Raw genomic sequence first — 18,477 nt, 5'->3', positions numbered from 1 at the left:
CTGGTTCTGTTAGTCTGAACCTCTGACTCTGGTTCTGTTAGTCTGAACCTCACTCTGGTTCTGTTAGACTGAACCTCACTCTGGTTCTGTTAGTCTGAACCTCTGACTCTGGTTGTTAGACTCAACCTCACTCTGGTTCTGTTAGTCTGAACCTCACTTTGGTTCTGTTAGACTCAACCTCACTCTGGTTCTGTTAGTCTGAACCTCTGACTCTGGTTCTGTTAGTCTGAACCTCCTCTCTGGTTCTGTTAGACTGAACCTCTCACTCTGGTTCTGCTAGACTGAACCTCTCACTCTGGTTCTGTTGGACTGAACCTCCTCTCTGGTTCTGTTAGTCTGAACCTCACTCTGGTTCTGTTAGTCTGAACCTCACTCTGGTTCTGTTAGTCTGAACCTCACTCTGGTTCTGTTAGTCTGAACCTCACTCTGGTTCTGTTAGACTGAACCTCACTCTGGTTCTGTTAGTCTGAACCTCTGACTCTGGTTGTTAGACTCAACCTCACTCTGGTTCTGTTAGTCTGAACCTCTGACTCTGGTTCTGTTAGTCTGAACCTCACTCTGGTTCTGTTAGACTCAACCTCACTCTGGTTCTGTTAGTCTGAACCTCACTTTGGTTCTGTTAGACTCAACCTCACTCTGGTTCTGTTAGTCTGAACCTCTGACTCTGGTTCTGTTAGTCTGAACCTCCTCTCTGGTTCTGTTAGACTGAACCTCTCACTCTGGTTCTGCTAGACTGAACCTCTCACTCTGGTTCTGTTGGACTGAACCTCCTCTCTGGTTCTGTTAGACTGAACCTCTGGCTCATGTGCTTCACTACTGAACTCGGCTATCGTCTCGCCGGTAGAGAGCTACCAGTCATGTGTTAAACAAGCATAGAGTGAACCGCCCTGTCCTTGTGTTTGACTTGTCCTTTATGACCAAAAGATTAGCGCGATGTTATCTTGATGTTTGGGGTGAGCAGGCGGTCAGTCCGGGTGAAACACCGGGCAGGATTTCAGTTTCAGAGAATCAGAGAACCTTGTGCTGGAGTCTGGCTGTTCATTCATCGATGACATACACCAAGAGCCAGGCTAGAACTCTGTAAGAACCATCTTAGAACTCTGACAGAACCAGATTAGAACTCTGACAGAACCATCTTAGAACTCAGACAGAACCAGCTTAGAACTCTGATAGAACCATCTTAGAACTCAGACAGAACCAGCTAAGAACTCTGACAGAACCATCTAAGAACTCAGACAGAACAAGTTTAGAACTCTGATACAACCAGCTTAGAACTCGGACAGAACCAGTTTAGAGCTCGAAAGCTGTTCCTGGTGAGTTGAAGTGTCTCGTTTCTAAAAGCTGTTCCTGGTGAGTTGAAGTGTCTCGTTTCTAAAAGCTGTTCCTGGTGAGTTTAAGTGTCTCGTTTCTAAAAGCTGTTCCTGGTGAGTTTAAGTGTCTCGTTTCTAAAAGCTGTTCCTGGTGAGTTGAAGTGTCTCATTTCTAAAAGCTGTTCCTGGTGAGTTGAAGTGTCTCAGGTGTGCTCCAGTGCTGGCCTCCCCCTGACCTCCTCTTCCAGATATGGTCTTATCCTGTCGGCCTCTGGGTGAACCGGCCTATCGCCTCTTATCACGACCAAACTCGTCTATGAGCCGTTTAGACAAATCAAATCTTGGCGTGATTACACAATAAATTGTGTAATCAAACACATTCGACATGAGATAATTAATACAGCTATCAGTTAGACAAAAGCTTTTAGAGTTAGCTGAGGCCTACTGTATTGTACCAACTGTTACTCACGGCAAGGTGTTCTATCGAAAATATAGTAAAGCCATTTAGCAGGAACATCTGTTGTATGTGGTTTTAATATAAATATGTGACTAATTCTACATCAAACATGTGTTTGAGGAGTCAACACAAAAAGTTTTTGTTTGAGAAGCAAGGGAGCAAGGAAGTGAGGGAGCAAGGGAGCGAGCCCAGAGGCAAATATCACCCACAATGCATTTGCAAAGTGATGGCGGTACGTTTTTCAATGAAAACTTATTGTAACGCAAACGTTTGTGTACGATACAATTTTAAGTACAGAACCATTTTTATATATTCAACTAAATTGTCATAAATTCAAACTTTTACCTTTAACTTTTAGTTTAAAAGGTTGTAAACGTTTATTTTCAATCGCTCAGCCTACAGATTATCAATCCCTGATAGTTGGGCTGAAAGTGAACAAAGCCAGATAAAGGAAAGGTAAAGAAAAGCAGAATGGAGCTGCTAATGAGACGCAAGGTTCTTACTGTGTAAGAGTGGGCCTCTGGCGCCCCTCAGTGGTTCTGCGTTAAGTAAGTTCCCCAAGGAACTTTCTCAACGCATACCTTTAGCAAGATTACAATTACAATTAGGGGACTTAGCAGAGGCTTTTATCCTAAGCGACTTACATCGGTTAATACACACATTGACACACCGACGGCATTCAACCATGCATGGCGACAGCCAGCTCGTCAGGAGCAGTTAGGGTTAAGTGTCTTGCTCAGGGACACATCAACACTCAGCTAGGAGGAGCTTTAACCTTTCGGTTACAAGACAACTGCTCTACCTCCTGAGCTAAGCTGACCACCAAGCCGACCGTAAGATGAGCATCACCGATAAAACTGTAGGATTTGAGCACCATTATTCTCAGGAAATAAGCTAGGGCTGAATGTACAATTAAGCTCAAATGTCAATCATATTAAGAGTGTTCTTTGGTTTCCTTACATTCTTTAGGAACAGTTGTAAAAGAAACACAAAAGGTGAAGAGGTCAACATTTGGAGGGAAAAGAGCTGAACGAGCTGGCAAAACTAAAGACAAAGCAGGTTGTTTAAATCCATCACATCAGTTGAGTGTTCATCGCTATATTGACATCATTTTATTTCCCGATCCAATTGTCATTTTCCAATTGTCAATTCCCCTTTTTTTATGTCAATAAGTATAATTTTGAAATCTTTTAGAATTAAATGTATTTTATCCTGAAAATAAAGAAATTGTCTTTACGACCAAACAAACAAAATTGAAAGAAACATTTTAATGAACTTTCCACAGACAAACATCCAATCAATACCAAATTCAGGAGGCACATAAAAAAAGACGGGCATGAGAAATGCATTATAAGAGTTAATTAAATCAGGAGGTTTCCAGTGATACCACGGCCCATACCCTATATATCTTATACCACATGGGCCCTCCCAGTTAAACCAGTTACATTTGAATCAGAACGTTTTTACTAAAAAAACCTGGGGAGATTCCACTAGTCACAGCTAATTGGATTAAAGAAACACTGATTGGTGAGGAACTGGAATATCCAGCCAATCAGAAGACAGCAACAGCAAGTAGTCCAATCCATTTAGATACAACACACACACACACACACACACACACACACACACACACACCGACCCCTCAGTTGCGTCCGCCTTTAATATTAATATCTGGGCAAGAAGAACCAAGATGGCGGCTTGGAATGCACTTTTGGAACTTCAGGTTCACCTAGCGGCCATCTTGGTTATAAACCCGGCGAGCGGTCAGAACCAAGATGGCGTCCGGGTGCTGCGCTGCCGCCGTCACCTGTTCACCAGCTTCCTGCGGCCGCTGACCCGCGTCCAGAGGCTCCTCGCCGTCCTGCCGATGGACGCGCCGCGCGGCAGCCTCAGACTCCTCAGCGGCTCCCGGATGCACGCCAGCACGCCGGCCCCGCCCCCGGCCGCGCCCCCCAAGTGCTCATGGGAGACGTAGTCTATCCGCCGCAGCTGGGAGCTGTAGTAGTCCCGCAGGTCACTGAGCTCCGCCGCCGCCGCGTCTGAGATGACCGAAGAGGGCCTCCGGGGGGAGGGGGAGGTGGGGTTGTGGTGGTCATCGGGGCTTGTCACCACGGCGACAGGGGCGGAGGCGGGAGTCATGGCGACGCAGGGCTTCCTCCTACGGTGCTGCGGGGTGGTGGACTTCCTCTTGGCGCTGGGTTGGACCAGGCGTGGCGGCGGGTCGGGTTCTTGTCCCTCGGTGACCCCCGTACGACCGGACATGTGGGCGTCGCCGGGCGCTCTGATTGGTCCACCCGTGGGACCGGAGGTGTGGGCGTCGCCGGGCGCTCGGATTGGTGCTCCAATGAGCGCTGCTTGTGATTGGACAGACTGGGGCTCTTGCTTCTCTATCGGGTTCTGGTGCTGCTCCTTCATCTGATTGGTTGGTTGTTGAGGCCCGCCAACGAACCCAACGGGGTCAGAGGTCACGGCGGGGGCGTCTTGGTCTGCGACCTTTAGGGTCGAGGTTCCCTGAAACCACAACACAGAGCTTGGTTTCGGTAGGTCGGAGCGAGGAGGCAACCAAAGCCGCTAGGACGCAAGGAAGCAAGGGAGCAAGGGAGCAAGGCATTGAGGAGGGGCGGGCGGTTAGTGGGTTAGTGGGTCGGTGATGCCTGCTCCCAGTGAGACAGACCAGTAGACAGACAGTGGGATTGGAGACACCATGAGCATGTTATTCAAAGGCATTGATTAGGAATGACGAATGATAACGCAAAATAAACATGCATAGCATGATGCAAAATATGGATTATTTTAGGAAGGCTGAGGGGTCATTCAGGAGTCATTCCCGTTCCCTGATCGGATATCGGATAGCCCATGACACCATGAAGAAAACAAACAGCCCAGGACAACGGACGCCATGCTGTGGGCGTGTGAACGGGTGAACGTCTGAACAGATGAAGGGGTGAACGGGTGAGAGACTTTATGGGACTGTACTTTTTTTTTGTTCCTTCCACCTCGGTGTCGCGCTACAGGTCTTTCTTGCCCTTCTTGGGGGCAGGGGAGGCGTCTTCCTTGGTGGGCCGCTTGCTGGCCTTGGCCTCGCCCTGGCCACGCCCACCAGGGGGTTTAACCTGCAGGTCATCAACGAGAGGTCCAAGGTCGTTTAGCGCTGACCTTTGAGGGCTGGGTGGGGTTACCCCTACTGGGTAGAACCCTGGAACAAACTCCAGATGTGGTGCCTTGCTTATGGGCAGGGCAGGAGTGGAAACTTAGTGTGTTATGTGGTGTTGGAGGAAACCCATGTGACCCTAACCGATAGTACACACAGAACGGCCCCAAGCCCCCACCCCAAGGGAATCAAACCAAGAACCTCCTGAGTGCTAACGACTGTGCCACTACCCTGATGTACCCGGACTGACACGCTCAAAAGCTTCCCAACCCAATAAATCTCAGAATCAATCTTCTAATCTTCTAAGTGGACCTGATGGGTGATGTTCTACGTGTACACCCCCGAGGAGACGCATGGATACTCTGTTCTCCAATGAAGCAACAGAGTCCAGGCTCAACAGAGCAGGACGGTGAGAGATACATTTATTTCTAGATCGCAAATCCTCCGACACACTGACGTGCTCTGTCGAGAGAAGCTGAGTAAGGTTAGCATAGAAAAACTAAAGTACATGAACACAAACTAATGCATGAGGATTGATGAGGTCAGCGTCTACATGAGGGATGAACTAGTATCATGTGAGAAAGGGCGTCATAGTTAGGCTTCACCAAAGTTTCTAATGAATAAAGAGAAGATGGAAACTAGGTCATGGCTTATGGGGAGAACATCAGGGAACCGAAGAGATTCTTCAACACAGTCACAGTAAGAGAACCAAAATCCCTTAGACAGAAAACAACACTTCCAAAAAAAAAAGTGAAGGAAGGACTTTACCTCTGAATAAATACAGGCTGGATACTCTTATGTGAATTAAAACTTTCCAGATAAAACATCCATGGGCTCAAACTGGTCAAATAAATAAACACCAAAACAACTATTAACAAATCTAAGTTCATCATTATTTAACCACAATGCAGCCCACGGGTGTAACCAGGAGTCAGTTGGTGTTTGTGTGGCAAGGAGTGTGTTGCTGTGTGTGTAACCAGGAGTGTGTTGGTGCGTGTGTGCGTGTGAGCGTGTGCGTCTCACCGCTGCCTCAGAGGTCCCCGAGGTCTTCCTCATCTTCATGGTCAGGCTGTGGGTGGAGCTCTTCAGGAGAGGGGCTTTACGGCCGGGCTTCAGGTACGAGTTGGTGGTGTAGGGGGTGAAGCTGAAGTCCACACTGAGAGACCACACACACACACACACACACACACACACACACACACACACATGAATACCCTTTCCCTCTAGATGTGGTGCAGACCTGCCACCCCCCCCCACCAGCGTGGTCCCCGAGGTGGTCCACAACCAGCACCCCCTACCCGAGGTAGTCCAGGACCAGCAGCTGGGTGATCACGGCCTCGGCCTGGGCCTTGGACAGCTCGGTGGTCTGGATCATCTTGCGTCTCTTGGCGGGGCCCTTGCCCAGCCAGGTCTCCACCACCTTCAGCGGGGTCACCTTCTCCTCCTGGGACGCCGCCACCTCCAGGATCTGCAGCACCTGGCGGCCGTGCAGAGCCAGGTCCAGGCTGACGTGGTCTGGGGGCAGAACCACTAACGCTCAGAGGGGTGGTCCGGGGGCAGAATGCTAAGTGTACTCCACCTGTCTTACCAGCGGCCACTCAAAGCGCTTTACAATGATTGCCTGACATTTACACATTCATACACACATTCACACACCGAAGGCGGTGTCAGCCAGCTTGTTAGGAGCAGGCAGGGTGAGGTGTCTTGCTCAGGGACACCTCGACACTCCTCGAAGATCAAACTAGCAACCTACCGGTTCCAAGCCAACCCGCGTTACCTCCTGAGCCACTGCCAGCCGGTGGTCTTACTCTGTTGGTACGGGTCTGTGATCAGGCCCTCTAGCACTGAGACGTGCACGCTCTGTGACCCGCCAGTCCTAGTTTGTACCTAGTGTGTCTCTCTGTAACTGAATGATAACATAATGACTATACGACCAGCCCTGCTAGCAGACCGCAGAACCAGCTAGAAGAACCATCTCGAGACCGCTACCCAGAGGTGCTCCTCACCTTCTCCGTTCCTGCAGGTGTCACACATCTTGTTGCATCCCTTGTTGTCCCAAACCTCGTCGAAGTGGACTGCCATCAGAGACCGCCGGCACCTGCGCACAAACACACCTTTAGAGAGGCCGACACAGCCCTGTGTGGGTGTCCTGTCTGAGTGTGCGTGTGTTCCTGTCTGAGTGAGTGTGTGTGTTCCTGTCTGAGTGTGCGTGTGTTCCTGTCTGAGTGAGTGTGTGTGTTCCCTTCCTGAGTGAGTTTGTGTGTTCCCTTCCTGAGTGAGTGTGTGTGTTCCCTTCCTGAGTGAGTGTGTGTTTTCCCTTCCTGAGTGAGTGTGTGTGTGCGTGCGTGTCTTCTTTTCTGTCTGTCTGTCTGGGTTCTGGCAGTGAGTGTGTGTGCTTACCTGTCTGGGTTCTGGCAGAAGTCTACCTGTCTGTCTTTCTGTGCGTGCCTATCTGTCTGGGTTCTGGCAGTAGACTACCTGTCTGCGTTCTGACAGTAGTCTACCTTTCTTTCCGTCTACCTGTCTGTGTATCTGTCTGGGTTCTGGCAGCATTCTGTCTGGGTTCTGTGTGTCTGTATACCTGTCTGTCAGTGTGTGTGTCTACCTGTCTGGGTTCTCTGTGTTGGTCTGTCTGTGTGTCTATGGGTCTGTGCGTCTGTCTACATGTCTGGGTTCTGGCAGTAGTCCGGCTGTCTGTATGTCTGGGTTCTGGCAGTAGTCTGTCCGTCTGGGTTCTGGCAGTGTGTGTGTCTGTGTGTGTGTGTGTCTATCAGTCTACCTGTCTGTGTGTGTGCGTCTATCAGTCTACCTGTCTGGGTTCTGGCAGTGAGTCTGTCTTTGTGTCTTGTGTGTGTGTGTGTGTGTGTGTGTGTGTGTGTGTGTGTGTGTGTGTGTGTGTGTGTGTGTGTGTGTGTGTGTGTGTGTGTGTGGTCTGTCTACCTGTCTGGTTTCTGGCAGTGAGTCTGTGTGTGTGTATGTGTGTGTGTGTGTGTGTGTGTGTTTGTGTGTCTACCTGTCTGGTTTCTGGCAGTGAGTCTGTCTGTCTTTGTGTGTGTGTGTGTGTGTGTGTGTGTGTGTGTGTGTGTGTGTGTGTGTGTGTGTGTGTGTGTGTGTGTGTGTGTGTGTGTGTGTGTGTGTGTGTGTGTCTACCTGTCTGGGTTCTGGCAGTGACTCTGTCTTTGTGTGTGTGTGTGCGTGCTTGCGTGTCTGTCTACCTGTCTGGGTTCTGGCAGTGAGTCTGTCTTTGTGTGTGCGTGCGTGTCTGTCTGTCTGTCTACCTGTCTGGGTTCTGGCAGTAGTCCACCATCTGCATGAGCTTCTGCTGGCCCACGTTCTCCATCACCACCATACTGCTGATGCGGAACACGTCCGCGAAGCCGAAGTACAAGATGCAGTCGGCGGGCCGGTCGTCCCTGCCTGGACCAGGAGAGACAAGGGGGGGGAGAGACCACTGTCAGACAGACCCACCTACCCAACGACTCATCTACCTACTTATACAGCAGCCTACCCAACACCAGTACCTCGATGTGGAGGTAAACACGTTGTCCTGGTACAGTGAATACACGTTCTACCATGTACCTGCTGGTACACTTTCCTGGGAGGACTGCTCTGTGGACCAGCGTGTACCTGGTGCTAGATGAACCAGTGCGTAACATGTACCTGTTAGCGGTTCTCTATAGACCATGTACCTGTTAGTGGTTCTCTATAGACCAGTGTGGACCATGTACCTGTTAGTGGTTCTCTGTGGACCATGTACCTGGTAGTAGTTCTTTATAGACCAGTGTGGAGCATATTCCTGGTAGTAGTTCTCTATAGACCAGTGTGGACCATGTACCTGGTAGTAGTTCTCTATAGACCAGTGTGAACCATGTACCTGGTAGTGGTTCTCTGTGGACCATGTACCTGGTAGTAGTTCTCTATAGACCAGTGTGGACCATGTACCTGGTAGTGGTTCTCTGTGGACCATGTACCTGGTAGTAGTTCTCTATAGACCAGTGTGGACCATGTACCTGTTAGTGGTTCTCTGTGGACCATGTACCTGGTAGTAGTTCTCTATAGACCAGTGTGGACCATGTACCTGGTAGTAGTTCTCTATAGACCAGCGTGGACCATGTACCTGCTCGTCCACTCTCCTGGTAGTAGTTCTCTATAGACCAGTGTGGACCATGTACCTGGTAGTAGTTCTCTATAGACCAGTGTGGACCATGTACCTGTTAGTGGTTCTCTGTGGACCATGTACCTGGTAGTAGTTCTCTATAGACCAGTGTGGACCATGTACCTGCTCGTCCACTCTCCTGGTAGTAGTTCTCTATAGACCAGTGTGGACCATGTACCCGGTAGTAGTTCTCTATAGACCAGTGTGGACCATGTACCTGCTCGTCCGCTCTCCTGGTACTAGTTCTCTATAGACCATGTACCTGCTCGTCCGCTCTCCTGGTACTAGTTCTCTATAGACCATGTACCTGCTCGTCCACTCTCCTGGTAGTAGTTCTCTATAGACCAGTGTGGACCATGTACCTGCTCGTCCACTCTCCTGGTAGTAGTTCTCGATGGACTTGCTGAGCGTGTGGTGGATGACGAAGCGGACGTCAGGTTTGTCGATACCCATCCCGAAGGCCACCGTGGCCACCACCACCTGTAGGGAGGAACCAGTACCATCAGAACCAGTGACATCACAACCAGTGAGAACCAGTACCATTTCTATTCCACCACCAATACCACCACCTGGAGGGAAGAACCAGTACCATCAGAACCAGTCAGAACCAGTATCATCCCTACTCCACCACAACCTGGAGGGAAGAACCAGTTCCATCAGAACCAGTCAGAACCAGTATCATCCCTACTCCACCACCACCTGGAGGGAAGAACCAGTTCCATCAGAACCAGTGACATCACAACCAGTCAGAACCAGTACCATTTCTATTCCACCCCCACTACCACCACCTGGAGGGAAGAACCAGTACCATCAGAACCAGTACCATAAAAAACAGTACCATCACAACCAGTCAGAACCAGTACCATCAGAACCAGTACCATCACTACTCCACCACCACCTGGAGGGAAGAACCAGTACCATAAAAAACAGTACCATCACAACCAGTCAGAACCAGTACCATCGGAACTAGTACCATCACAACCAGCACCATCCCGACTCCACCACCACCACCACCATGAGGGAAAAACCAGTACCATCAGAACCAGTACCATCACAACCAGTCAGAACCAGTACCATCGGAACCAGTACCATCAGAACCAGTACCACCAGCGTACCAGGATCTTGTTGTGGGTCTGTGCGTACCTGGATATTGTTGTGGGTCAGTGTGTACCTGGATCTTGTTGTGGGTCTGTGTCAGAGATGGAAATTAACTTTTTTGCCCACCAGCCACTGTGGCAGGTAGATTTAAAAATCGACCAGCCACTCATCTTTTTTACCAGACACTTTTTATACGCTATATATTTTTTTAATATATGCAGACATTTTAAACAATATAATAGTAACAATAGATAAGAAAAGTGTTTTTCAAACCAACATTTTTTCCATCAGAAGTGATTTTTACTGTAAGTAGGCGCTACCAAGGAACTGAGTTGAAAATGTTACACTCTTACCGCATATGATAAACAATACACAGGTATCTGCCATGTCAAGTCATGTTTACTTCAAAGGTGTTACGATGACAAGTTTGGGGATAATTCATCTATACAAAGTATTTTCAATAAAAAACAAATTGACATATTAACAATAAAACAACATGCATGGCTACACCATCATAAGTCATTAGGAACATTTGTTTTTTCAGTGCACTGGCCTTTTAATTTCTTCAATTCAACCAGATGTATAATGAAATCTGCCCCTATAATGCAACAGATGTATCCTCTTGGTATAGGAAGACTCATACTCTGCCTATGCATTTGAAATTAAACATTTGAAAATGGGCCATGAAGAAACAAGAACAAGAAACAATGACTTAATAAGTGCAAGACACATTGAAAAACGTCAGAATACATTAAACTATATGAAACTATAACTCGTTAGCGTATCTGTTTGTGTACGTTCGCTATGCAGCCCTGCTATTGCGCATTCAGAGACTGGCTTTTGTCAAAGGAATACCCGGTCAATGATGGATTTAATATGGACACAAACGACTAAACATTGGATCTTCGTATGGATTTCTATGCACGTTACAGGATGAATTGATAAGCTCCTGTAAGGGCTACGATGGCACAGATGACAGCTGATTTGGAACGGAACAACAGCAAAGTAAGGAACTCCGACTTTTTTACTGTTCAATTATTAATGTTGTTTTTGAACGAGTATTGGAATACTCGCTCGGAATATCCAACGAGTATTCTAAGCCTGTAAAATGGTATTCGGGACAGCCCTACGTTTTAGCACACACATTTGACATCTGTTTTGACCAGACTGACCAAAAGCAGCTGTTTGCCAAACAAGTGAGCAGAGCTCTAAGGTTACCTAACATGCTAGTTTTTCTACAGCAACGAACTATTGCATTAGGCCTATTAGAAAATAAAAAAATCACTTGCAGTGCCATTCGAAGTCTTGAAATGGCCTTAATTTTTGGAAATTGCGTGTGCATTTCGAAATAGTAGAGTCATTCTATCAAGCTGGGCTGTTTTGAGGATAACGAGCGTCCTCATCGCTGTCGCGGTTTCGGGCGCTGATTTTCCCTTGGCAATTTTCAAAACGTGAAGGTGACTTTTTGAGGACGGGTGGTCCTTCACGGCTTCCAATTTTAGGTTTTGTGTCCCACTCACAAATCTAACCCTAAACCTGTGGCTATCCGAAGCATATTTACGACAGAGAGCACAGAACATTGTCTGGCTCGTCCCGTCAAACACCAGCCAGTCACGGTGTTGCCCACTGTCCGATGTTCGCCAACTCTTGTTAAAAAAAACGCTTATTTTTGGGGATGACAGCCGTACTATCATCTGCCACCTGTACCTGGCCTACACTCTCCTCAGCTGTTCTCTTTCCTCCGGTGAGGAAACGCAACATTGCTTTCTCTAGTAGTTCTTTCTTTATACGTCAATAATGAGCCTAGCATACTATACCGAATGTTGATACCGGCATATTATCTCTATGGTTACCGGTATATTATCCCGGATGTTGACAGTCTCAGTTCAGCAAAAGAGGCGTAGAAGAAGAAGGGGGCCGGATGTTGACAGTAATGGTTGTGGAACTGTGCAGCGCCGTATGTCGAATGTATTAAATAGGCAAATTTGAACGGACCTGACTGGAAAGTATTACCCGACACAGTGGCGGGAGAAGTGACACAATTCACCCGCCACCATACAAATCCACCCGCAAATGGCGTGTGGTGGGTGTTAATTTCCATCCCTGGTCTGTGTGTACCTGGATCTTGTTGTGGGTCTGTATGTACCTGGATCTTGTTGTGGGTCTGTGTGTACCTGGATCTTGTTGTGGGTCTGTATGGACCTGGATCGTGTTGTGTGTCAGTGCGTACCTCTACCTTGTTGCGGGTCAGTACGTACCTGGATCTTGTTGTGGGTCTTTGCGTACCTCTACCTTGTTGTGGGTCTGTGCCTGGATCTTGTTGTGTGTTAGTGCGTACCTCTATCTTGTTGTGGGTCAGTGTGTACCTGGATCTTGTTGTGGGTCTGCACCTGGATCTTGTTGTGTGTCAGTGCGTACCTCTACCTTGTTGCGGGTCAGTGTGTACCTGGATCTTGTTGTGTGTCAGTGCGTACCTCTACCTTGTTGCGGGTCAGTGTGTACCTGGATCTTGTTGTGGGTCTGTGCCTGGATCTTGTTGTGTGTCAGTGCGTACCTCTACCTTGTTGCGGGTCAGTACGTACCTGGATCTTGTTGCGGGCCCACTTGCGGTGCACCTTGGTCTTGTCGTCGGCGTGCAGGTTGGCGTGGTAGGGGTACGCCTCGACCCCCTGCTTCTGGAGCTCCGCCGCCACCGCCTCCGTGTCCTTCTGGGAGAACACGTACACGATGCCTGGAGAACCAGGTCAGGAGAACGGGTCAGAGGAGCGGGTCAGAGGAGCGGGTCAGAAGAGGGGTTAGAAGAACGGGTCAGGAGTGCGGTTCAGAACGGGACGTTTACAGTCAGAGCTTAACTTAATACCATGGATTAATAAAACGTCTTATTTTCGTGGCCCGTGAAGCAATTAGGTGAAGCGGTGAAGATTATCTGGATTTGTTGACAATTTAGGTAATTTTCAAAAATTTTCAATTGATCAAATTCTCCCCAAAAAACGACTAATCTAGATAATCTAATCTAGAATGAAACAACAGTCAACAGTTGATTGTTAGGAGGGGACTACTCCATGTGTAGGGTTAGTGCTGTGTGGTGATTGGTGTTCGTCAGCCACCACTTCCTGTCAGCTGATCATTACCTGACTGGTCCTTGTATTTGGTCTTGATCAGCGTGGCGATGTCACTCATGGACGAGTCGTTGTTGGCTCCTTTAACACGGACCTGAGAACCAATAGGAACAAAGGATCAGCCCCTCTCACAGGAAGAAGTTTATATAGTCGGGTGTGTATGTATGTATGTATGTATGGATGTATGGATGTATGTATGTATGCGTGTATGTGTGTATGTTTGCATGTGTGTATGTGTGTATGTGTGTATGTGTGTATAGGGGTGTTGCCATGGAGACCTGTACCTCGTAGAAGAGGTTGGTCCTGTTGAAGGAGGAGGTGATGGTAATTGGCTCGGGGACACACAGGATCTTCTGGCAGTCCTTCAGCACGCTGAGGGTTGCCGTGGCGGTGAGCCCTAGCAACGGCACGGTGGGGAACTGCCTCTTCAGGATGCCCAGCAGCTTGTAGTCTGGGGAGCAGACACACTCGTCAGCCAGCGGGCGTCTCTGGGTGGGCTGGAGAGACGGAGCCCCCACTGACCTTCTCTAGGAACATAGTCAGACGAGGTGGTCGTACCGTGGTGTTGGTGTGTCATGTTTAACACACAAACGATGGAGCCCCTGTACCCCCTCTCCTGCAGCAGTGCACCTCGTCTCCTGACCCCTGACCCTTGACCTCTGACCTCTCACCCGGTCTGAAGTCGTGGACCCATTGGCTGCAGCAGTGCACCTCGTCTCCTGACCCTTGACCTCTGACCCCTCACCCGGTCTGAAGTCGTGGCCCCACTGGCTGCAACAGTGCACCTCGTCTCCTGCCCCCTGACCTCTGACCCCTCATCTGGTCTGAAGTCGTGGCCCCACTGGCTGCAGCAGTGCACCTCATCTCCTGACCCCTGACCCGGTCTGAAGTCGTGGCCCCACTGGCTGCAGCAGTGCACCTCGTCTCCTGACCCTTGACCTCTGACCCCTCACCCGGTCTGAAGTCGTGGCCCCACTGGCTGCAACAGTGCACCTCGTCTCCTGACCCCTGACCTCTGACCCCTCATCCGGTCTGAAGTCGTGGCCCCACTGGCTGCAGCACTGCACCTCATCTCCTGACCCCTGACCCGGTCTGAAGTTGTGGCCCCACTGGCTGCAGCAGTGCACCTCGTCTCCTGACCTCTGACCCCTCACCCGGTCTGAAGTCGTGGCCCCACTGGCTGCAGCAGTGCACCTCGTCCACGGCGATGCGGCTGAGTCTCTGGGCGCTGTAGGCCTTCTCCAGGCGCGACATCAGCAGCTTGCTCTTGGCCACCTTCTCCGGGGTGACGTACAGCAGCTTGAAGGGCGCCGCCGGGTCCGTCATCCCCGCCATCACCATCTTGGCGTGCTCCTGGGACCGGGGAAGGGGCGCAGTTAAAGGACGGATTGATACTGTGAGATAAGGGGTCTTAGAACTAAGGGGTAGGTGATCCTACCCCTCAGGATCACCCTGCATAGAGTGAACAGTGCACAAACCTTTGGGTCCTGAATGAGGGACTAAACACCCGCAAGGAGGTACGTTTGAGTTAAAACAGATTTTTGCTCACATTGCAGCCCAGATTTTTAGACTGAACTAAGGAGCTAACTAGGAGCTAAAGAGTGTGACTTTAGCTCCTAGTTAGCTCCTTAGTGAAGAGTGTGACTTCATTAGGAATTCATGTTAATAATTGAATCCGGTAAAGTTTGATTCACATTAACACTTTTACTCCTCCATGAAATACTGTTGTATACTGGTATATAACCATTTCTCTGTTGGTTTATATTCCTCACTCTTCTTCAAAGAAGAAGCTTTACAAGCTACTTATTAACACTGGATGTTATCGCTACGACGCCTGTAAGAGCTAAGGAGCTAACTAGGAGCTAACATACAGTGAGCTCAGGAGCTAAGGAGTTGTCATGGAAACGGTAAACAAAGCACTGAGATGCGGCTGCATTTGTTTTGAGTGCACAAACCCCTCAGAGTGTAGAGCGGGGGGAGGGGGGGGAACAGAAGAGACAGCATGCAGGGTTGTAGGGGGTTGTCACGACGACGGACGCAGAAGAGAGCCGCTGTGATTGGTTACCCGGGAGCTGGAGGCATTGAGGCAGACGGCGGGAACGTCGACGCCACTCAGGAACATGAGCTGGTCCTCCATGAGGGACACCAGGGGGGTGATCACCAGGGTGAAGCCTACACACACACACACACACACACACACACACACACAGGTCAGAAGGCTTGAGCGCGTGAGGGTGATGCGCTGTTGACAGCAGACAAACAGACCCGTATCTGTCTGTACGGCTGGTCCAGCCTTTCTGTATGGACAGACTTGGACCCAGCAGCGATACAGGGACCTGGTGCTGGTCTAGGTACCGGGGGAACCAGGTCCTAGTCTACGTACCGGGGGACCAGAGCCCAGGTCCTGGTCCTAGACTACGTACAGGGGGACCAGAGACCTGGTCCTGGTCCTAGTCTACGTACAGGGGGACCAGAGACCTGGTCCTGGTCCTAGTCTACATACAGGGGGACCAGAGACCTGGTCCTGGTCCTAGTCTACGTACAGGGGGACCAGAGACCTGGTCCTGGTCCTAGTCTACATACCGGGGGACCCAGGTCCTGGTCTACGTACCGGGGGAGACGAGGGCGGGCAGCTGGTAGCAGAGGCTCTTCCCGCGGCCGGTGGGCATGACCAGGAAGAGGTCCCGGCCCTCCATGCTCAGGTTCATGGCCCTCAGCTGCAGGGGCCTGAAGGATGGCAGCTTGAAGGAGGTCTTCAGGTGCTTCTCCAGGTCTTTGGACCAGGAGAAGGCTGGGGGGAAGAACAGTGGGGCAGGGGGGGGGGCATGTTTATCTCATGGGAGGAAAAGCGTCCATCTTCCCAAGCCCATGAGCCCATATGAACTGCTCATTGGAGGAAACATGCTCTAGTAATGGACCGCGCCCGACTGTAAATATAAAAAATAAACCCAGATAAGGAAGTAAGAAACATGTATTGATATAGCGGGTCACAAAGTGCTTTACAATGTGCATAGAAAATAAAAGCATGGTTGAAAATACGTGTTCTTCAACGCACCTGCTTTGTCGTAGCGCTCCAGCTCCTTTTTGCTCAGTGCTGGAGGAGCGGCTACTGAGGCCTTGGAGGAGGAGGAGGAGGAGGAGCCCTTCGGCCCGCCCACCGCCCCCACTCGCTTCAGGAGCCGGCTCTTGCGGGCGTTGAGCTCCGTCTGCTTCTCCTCGAGCTCAGCGATCTGAAGGTCCACCAGCTCCAGCTCTGCCTCCACCTCGTCCAACTCCACCTGAACATCTGACGGAGGAGGAGGAGGAGGAGGAGGAGGAGGAGGAGGGCGGGGTTAGGGTACCTGGGCCGCGTTCCAATCGGTCAACCCGTGACCTGTAAAGTGCACTATTTAGGGGGTCACCGTTTGTGGTGTTGTCTGAAATGGTAAGAATCCAGTCCCCAATTAAGTGCACTACTTATGACCCCTAATGCACCGCAAAAGACTCATTTCTGTTTTTCACTCATTTTTGCACAACATCCCATGATGCATAGCGGTTTTAGTCGTCTTCGGTTTCAGTCAATAGCGAAGGTCGAATCGACACATACAAATGTGTCTGAAATATTCCGGGTTGTTTTTGCGACTATGTTGCCATGACAACGGACCTGCTCACTAAGTCCTCCTATACGTGTTCCCTAAACAGTGAGCTGTAAAGAGACCACTAAGCAGGGCGCCAGGGAACAAGTGAGCCATCGCACATGGCCGTTGTTTACATGAGAGAGAGAGAGAGAGAGAGAGAGAGAGAGAGAGAGACCAACGTTCGTTAGTCTCTCTCTCTCTCTCTCTCGCTCGCAGAAGAGAACACCATCCAGCTGGGAGAGAAGGGGAGATATCTCTCGGTGCGAAGAATATTGAAACAGAGGCACCGATAGGCTGGTTGTGAACTAAAAGTGATGTCCTTTAGGATATTATTATTATGATGTTGGTTTCCATAGCAACAATCTGCTAGGAGGAGGAGCGCCTGCATCCGCATGAAACTTCCCCCCCTCATATCTTCACCTTATATGGGCATGGGTCAGATATACAAAACTGAAAGCATTTCTTTCTTTCCTTCTTTCTCCATATTTCCTTCTTTCTCCATGCCACTTCTTTCTTTCCTTCTTTCTCCAATATTACACGTATATATGTTCAAATGTGGATTAAAATCAAATCAAATAAATATACACAAAACGTTTGAAAAGTGTAAAGTAAAAATAGTATATCTAATGGTTAATGGTGTGCAGAGCAGGTTGTGATTAAACCCATTCCCCTGCGGAGTCTGGAATGGCGTTCGACTGACAAATCCAGAGCTAATGGTGTCTCTCACTTCATGCGCAGTCTCCTGGGAGATCTGCTGCTACTACTACAACAGCGTTATCAGTCCCTGGAGATCCCCTCCTTAAAAAAACATCACCAGAAGGTGTGGGAACACAGCTCAATATACTGGTTCCGCTTTATTTTATACTGGTTATGATGAGGCTAGGGTTGAGGACCGCACTGAATCAGAGCAGCCCTCTATGACCGTCGTTTGACGGTGAACTCACCACTCGTAGCGTCCATTGTGATCAAGTGGATCCACTCTGAAGCGCTAAAGACAAGATGCTCACCTGCCAATGAGAGGAACATTAGTTTAATTAATGTTCTTTAGGATAACGGAGAAGACATGGTATACAAGCATGCAGTTAATAAACGAACTAGTTAGAGTACCGTTAGCTACAGTATATCGAATGACCTAAAGTGAGCCAATGCATCATTAAACTAAGAACTCTAAGGATGGAGCGCCTCACCTCAGCAGACAATATGCAGAATAAGATCTACTGAAGGACACTGTAAGTTCTCAACCCTGGTTTCACTTTCATCATGTGGATCACACTCTCACTTTCTATATTACGTTAAAAAGCCATGTGGTCACTCCGCTTTGATTGGATTGAACCGATAGAACAACTAGCGCCAATCTCTCTCCTAACTCAATTCAAACGTTTACTGAATGAATGAATGCATCCTGCGGATGGACAAGTGAACCGATACTCACAGAAGAAACCATGCAGAGCTCTCCTTGTTGACTGGTCCTACGTGCGGTTGCTAACAGGTTGTTAAGCATCTCATCTGCACAGGCAGAAGTGGAAAACAATGCTTCTTCTGGAGCAGGAGCCAATCAGAGCGCTGCGT

General features: G+C 49.3%; 1 protein-coding gene across 3 annotated transcripts; it reads right to left on the bottom strand.

The window, feature by feature from the left end:
* Window positions 1–3,026: 3,026 nt before the first annotated feature.
* On the bottom strand, window positions 3,027–18,412 carry recql (RecQ helicase-like). 3 transcript variants are annotated; one of them, XM_079735265.1, is made up of 16 exons: window positions 18,341–18,412; window positions 17,853–17,915; window positions 16,347–16,577; window positions 15,903–16,082; window positions 15,357–15,463; window positions 14,446–14,644; window positions 13,576–13,742; window positions 13,304–13,385; window positions 12,755–12,903; window positions 9,437–9,554; window positions 8,197–8,335; window positions 6,925–7,016; window positions 6,217–6,433; window positions 5,942–6,074; window positions 4,744–4,880; window positions 4,142–4,278 (listed from the first exon to the last, which is right to left on the bottom strand). In XM_079735265.1, exons 2-15 carry the CDS (start codon window positions 17,866–17,868, stop codon window positions 4,776–4,778), a joined length of 1,935 nt encoding a protein of 644 aa, XP_079591391.1. In that variant the 5' UTR covers window positions 17,869–17,915; window positions 18,341–18,412; the 3' UTR covers window positions 4,142–4,278; window positions 4,744–4,775. The 3 variants fall into 3 exon arrangements, with proteins under 3 accessions (XP_079591393.1, XP_079591391.1, XP_079591392.1); XM_079735266.1 differs by lacking the exon at window positions 18,341–18,412 and adding an exon at window positions 18,096–18,154; XM_079735267.1 differs by lacking the exon at window positions 4,744–4,880 and having other exon boundaries at window positions 3,027–4,278.
* Window positions 18,413–18,477: the final 65 nt, after the last annotated feature.

The sequence above is a fragment of the Pollachius pollachius genome (genome assembly GCF_949987615.1).
Source record: "Pollachius pollachius genome assembly, chromosome: 4".
Classification (NCBI taxonomy): domain Eukaryota; kingdom Metazoa; phylum Chordata; class Actinopteri; order Gadiformes; family Gadidae; genus Pollachius; species Pollachius pollachius.
This window is presented reverse-complemented; position numbering and strand designations above follow the sequence as displayed.

What these genes read in the sequence shown, in the direction of transcription:
- recql (XM_079735267.1), bottom strand. An exon ending in GCCCGCCCTCGTCTCCCCCG is followed by an intron (nt 15,464 to 15,902) that starts GTACGTAGACCA and finishes GTGTGTGTGTAG; the next exon opens with GCTTCACCCTGGTGATCACC. An exon ending in CTGGTCCTGGACTACCTCGG is followed by an intron (nt 6,075 to 6,216) that starts GTAGGGGGTGCT and finishes GTGGTCTCTCAG; the next exon opens with TGTGGACTTCAGCTTCACCC.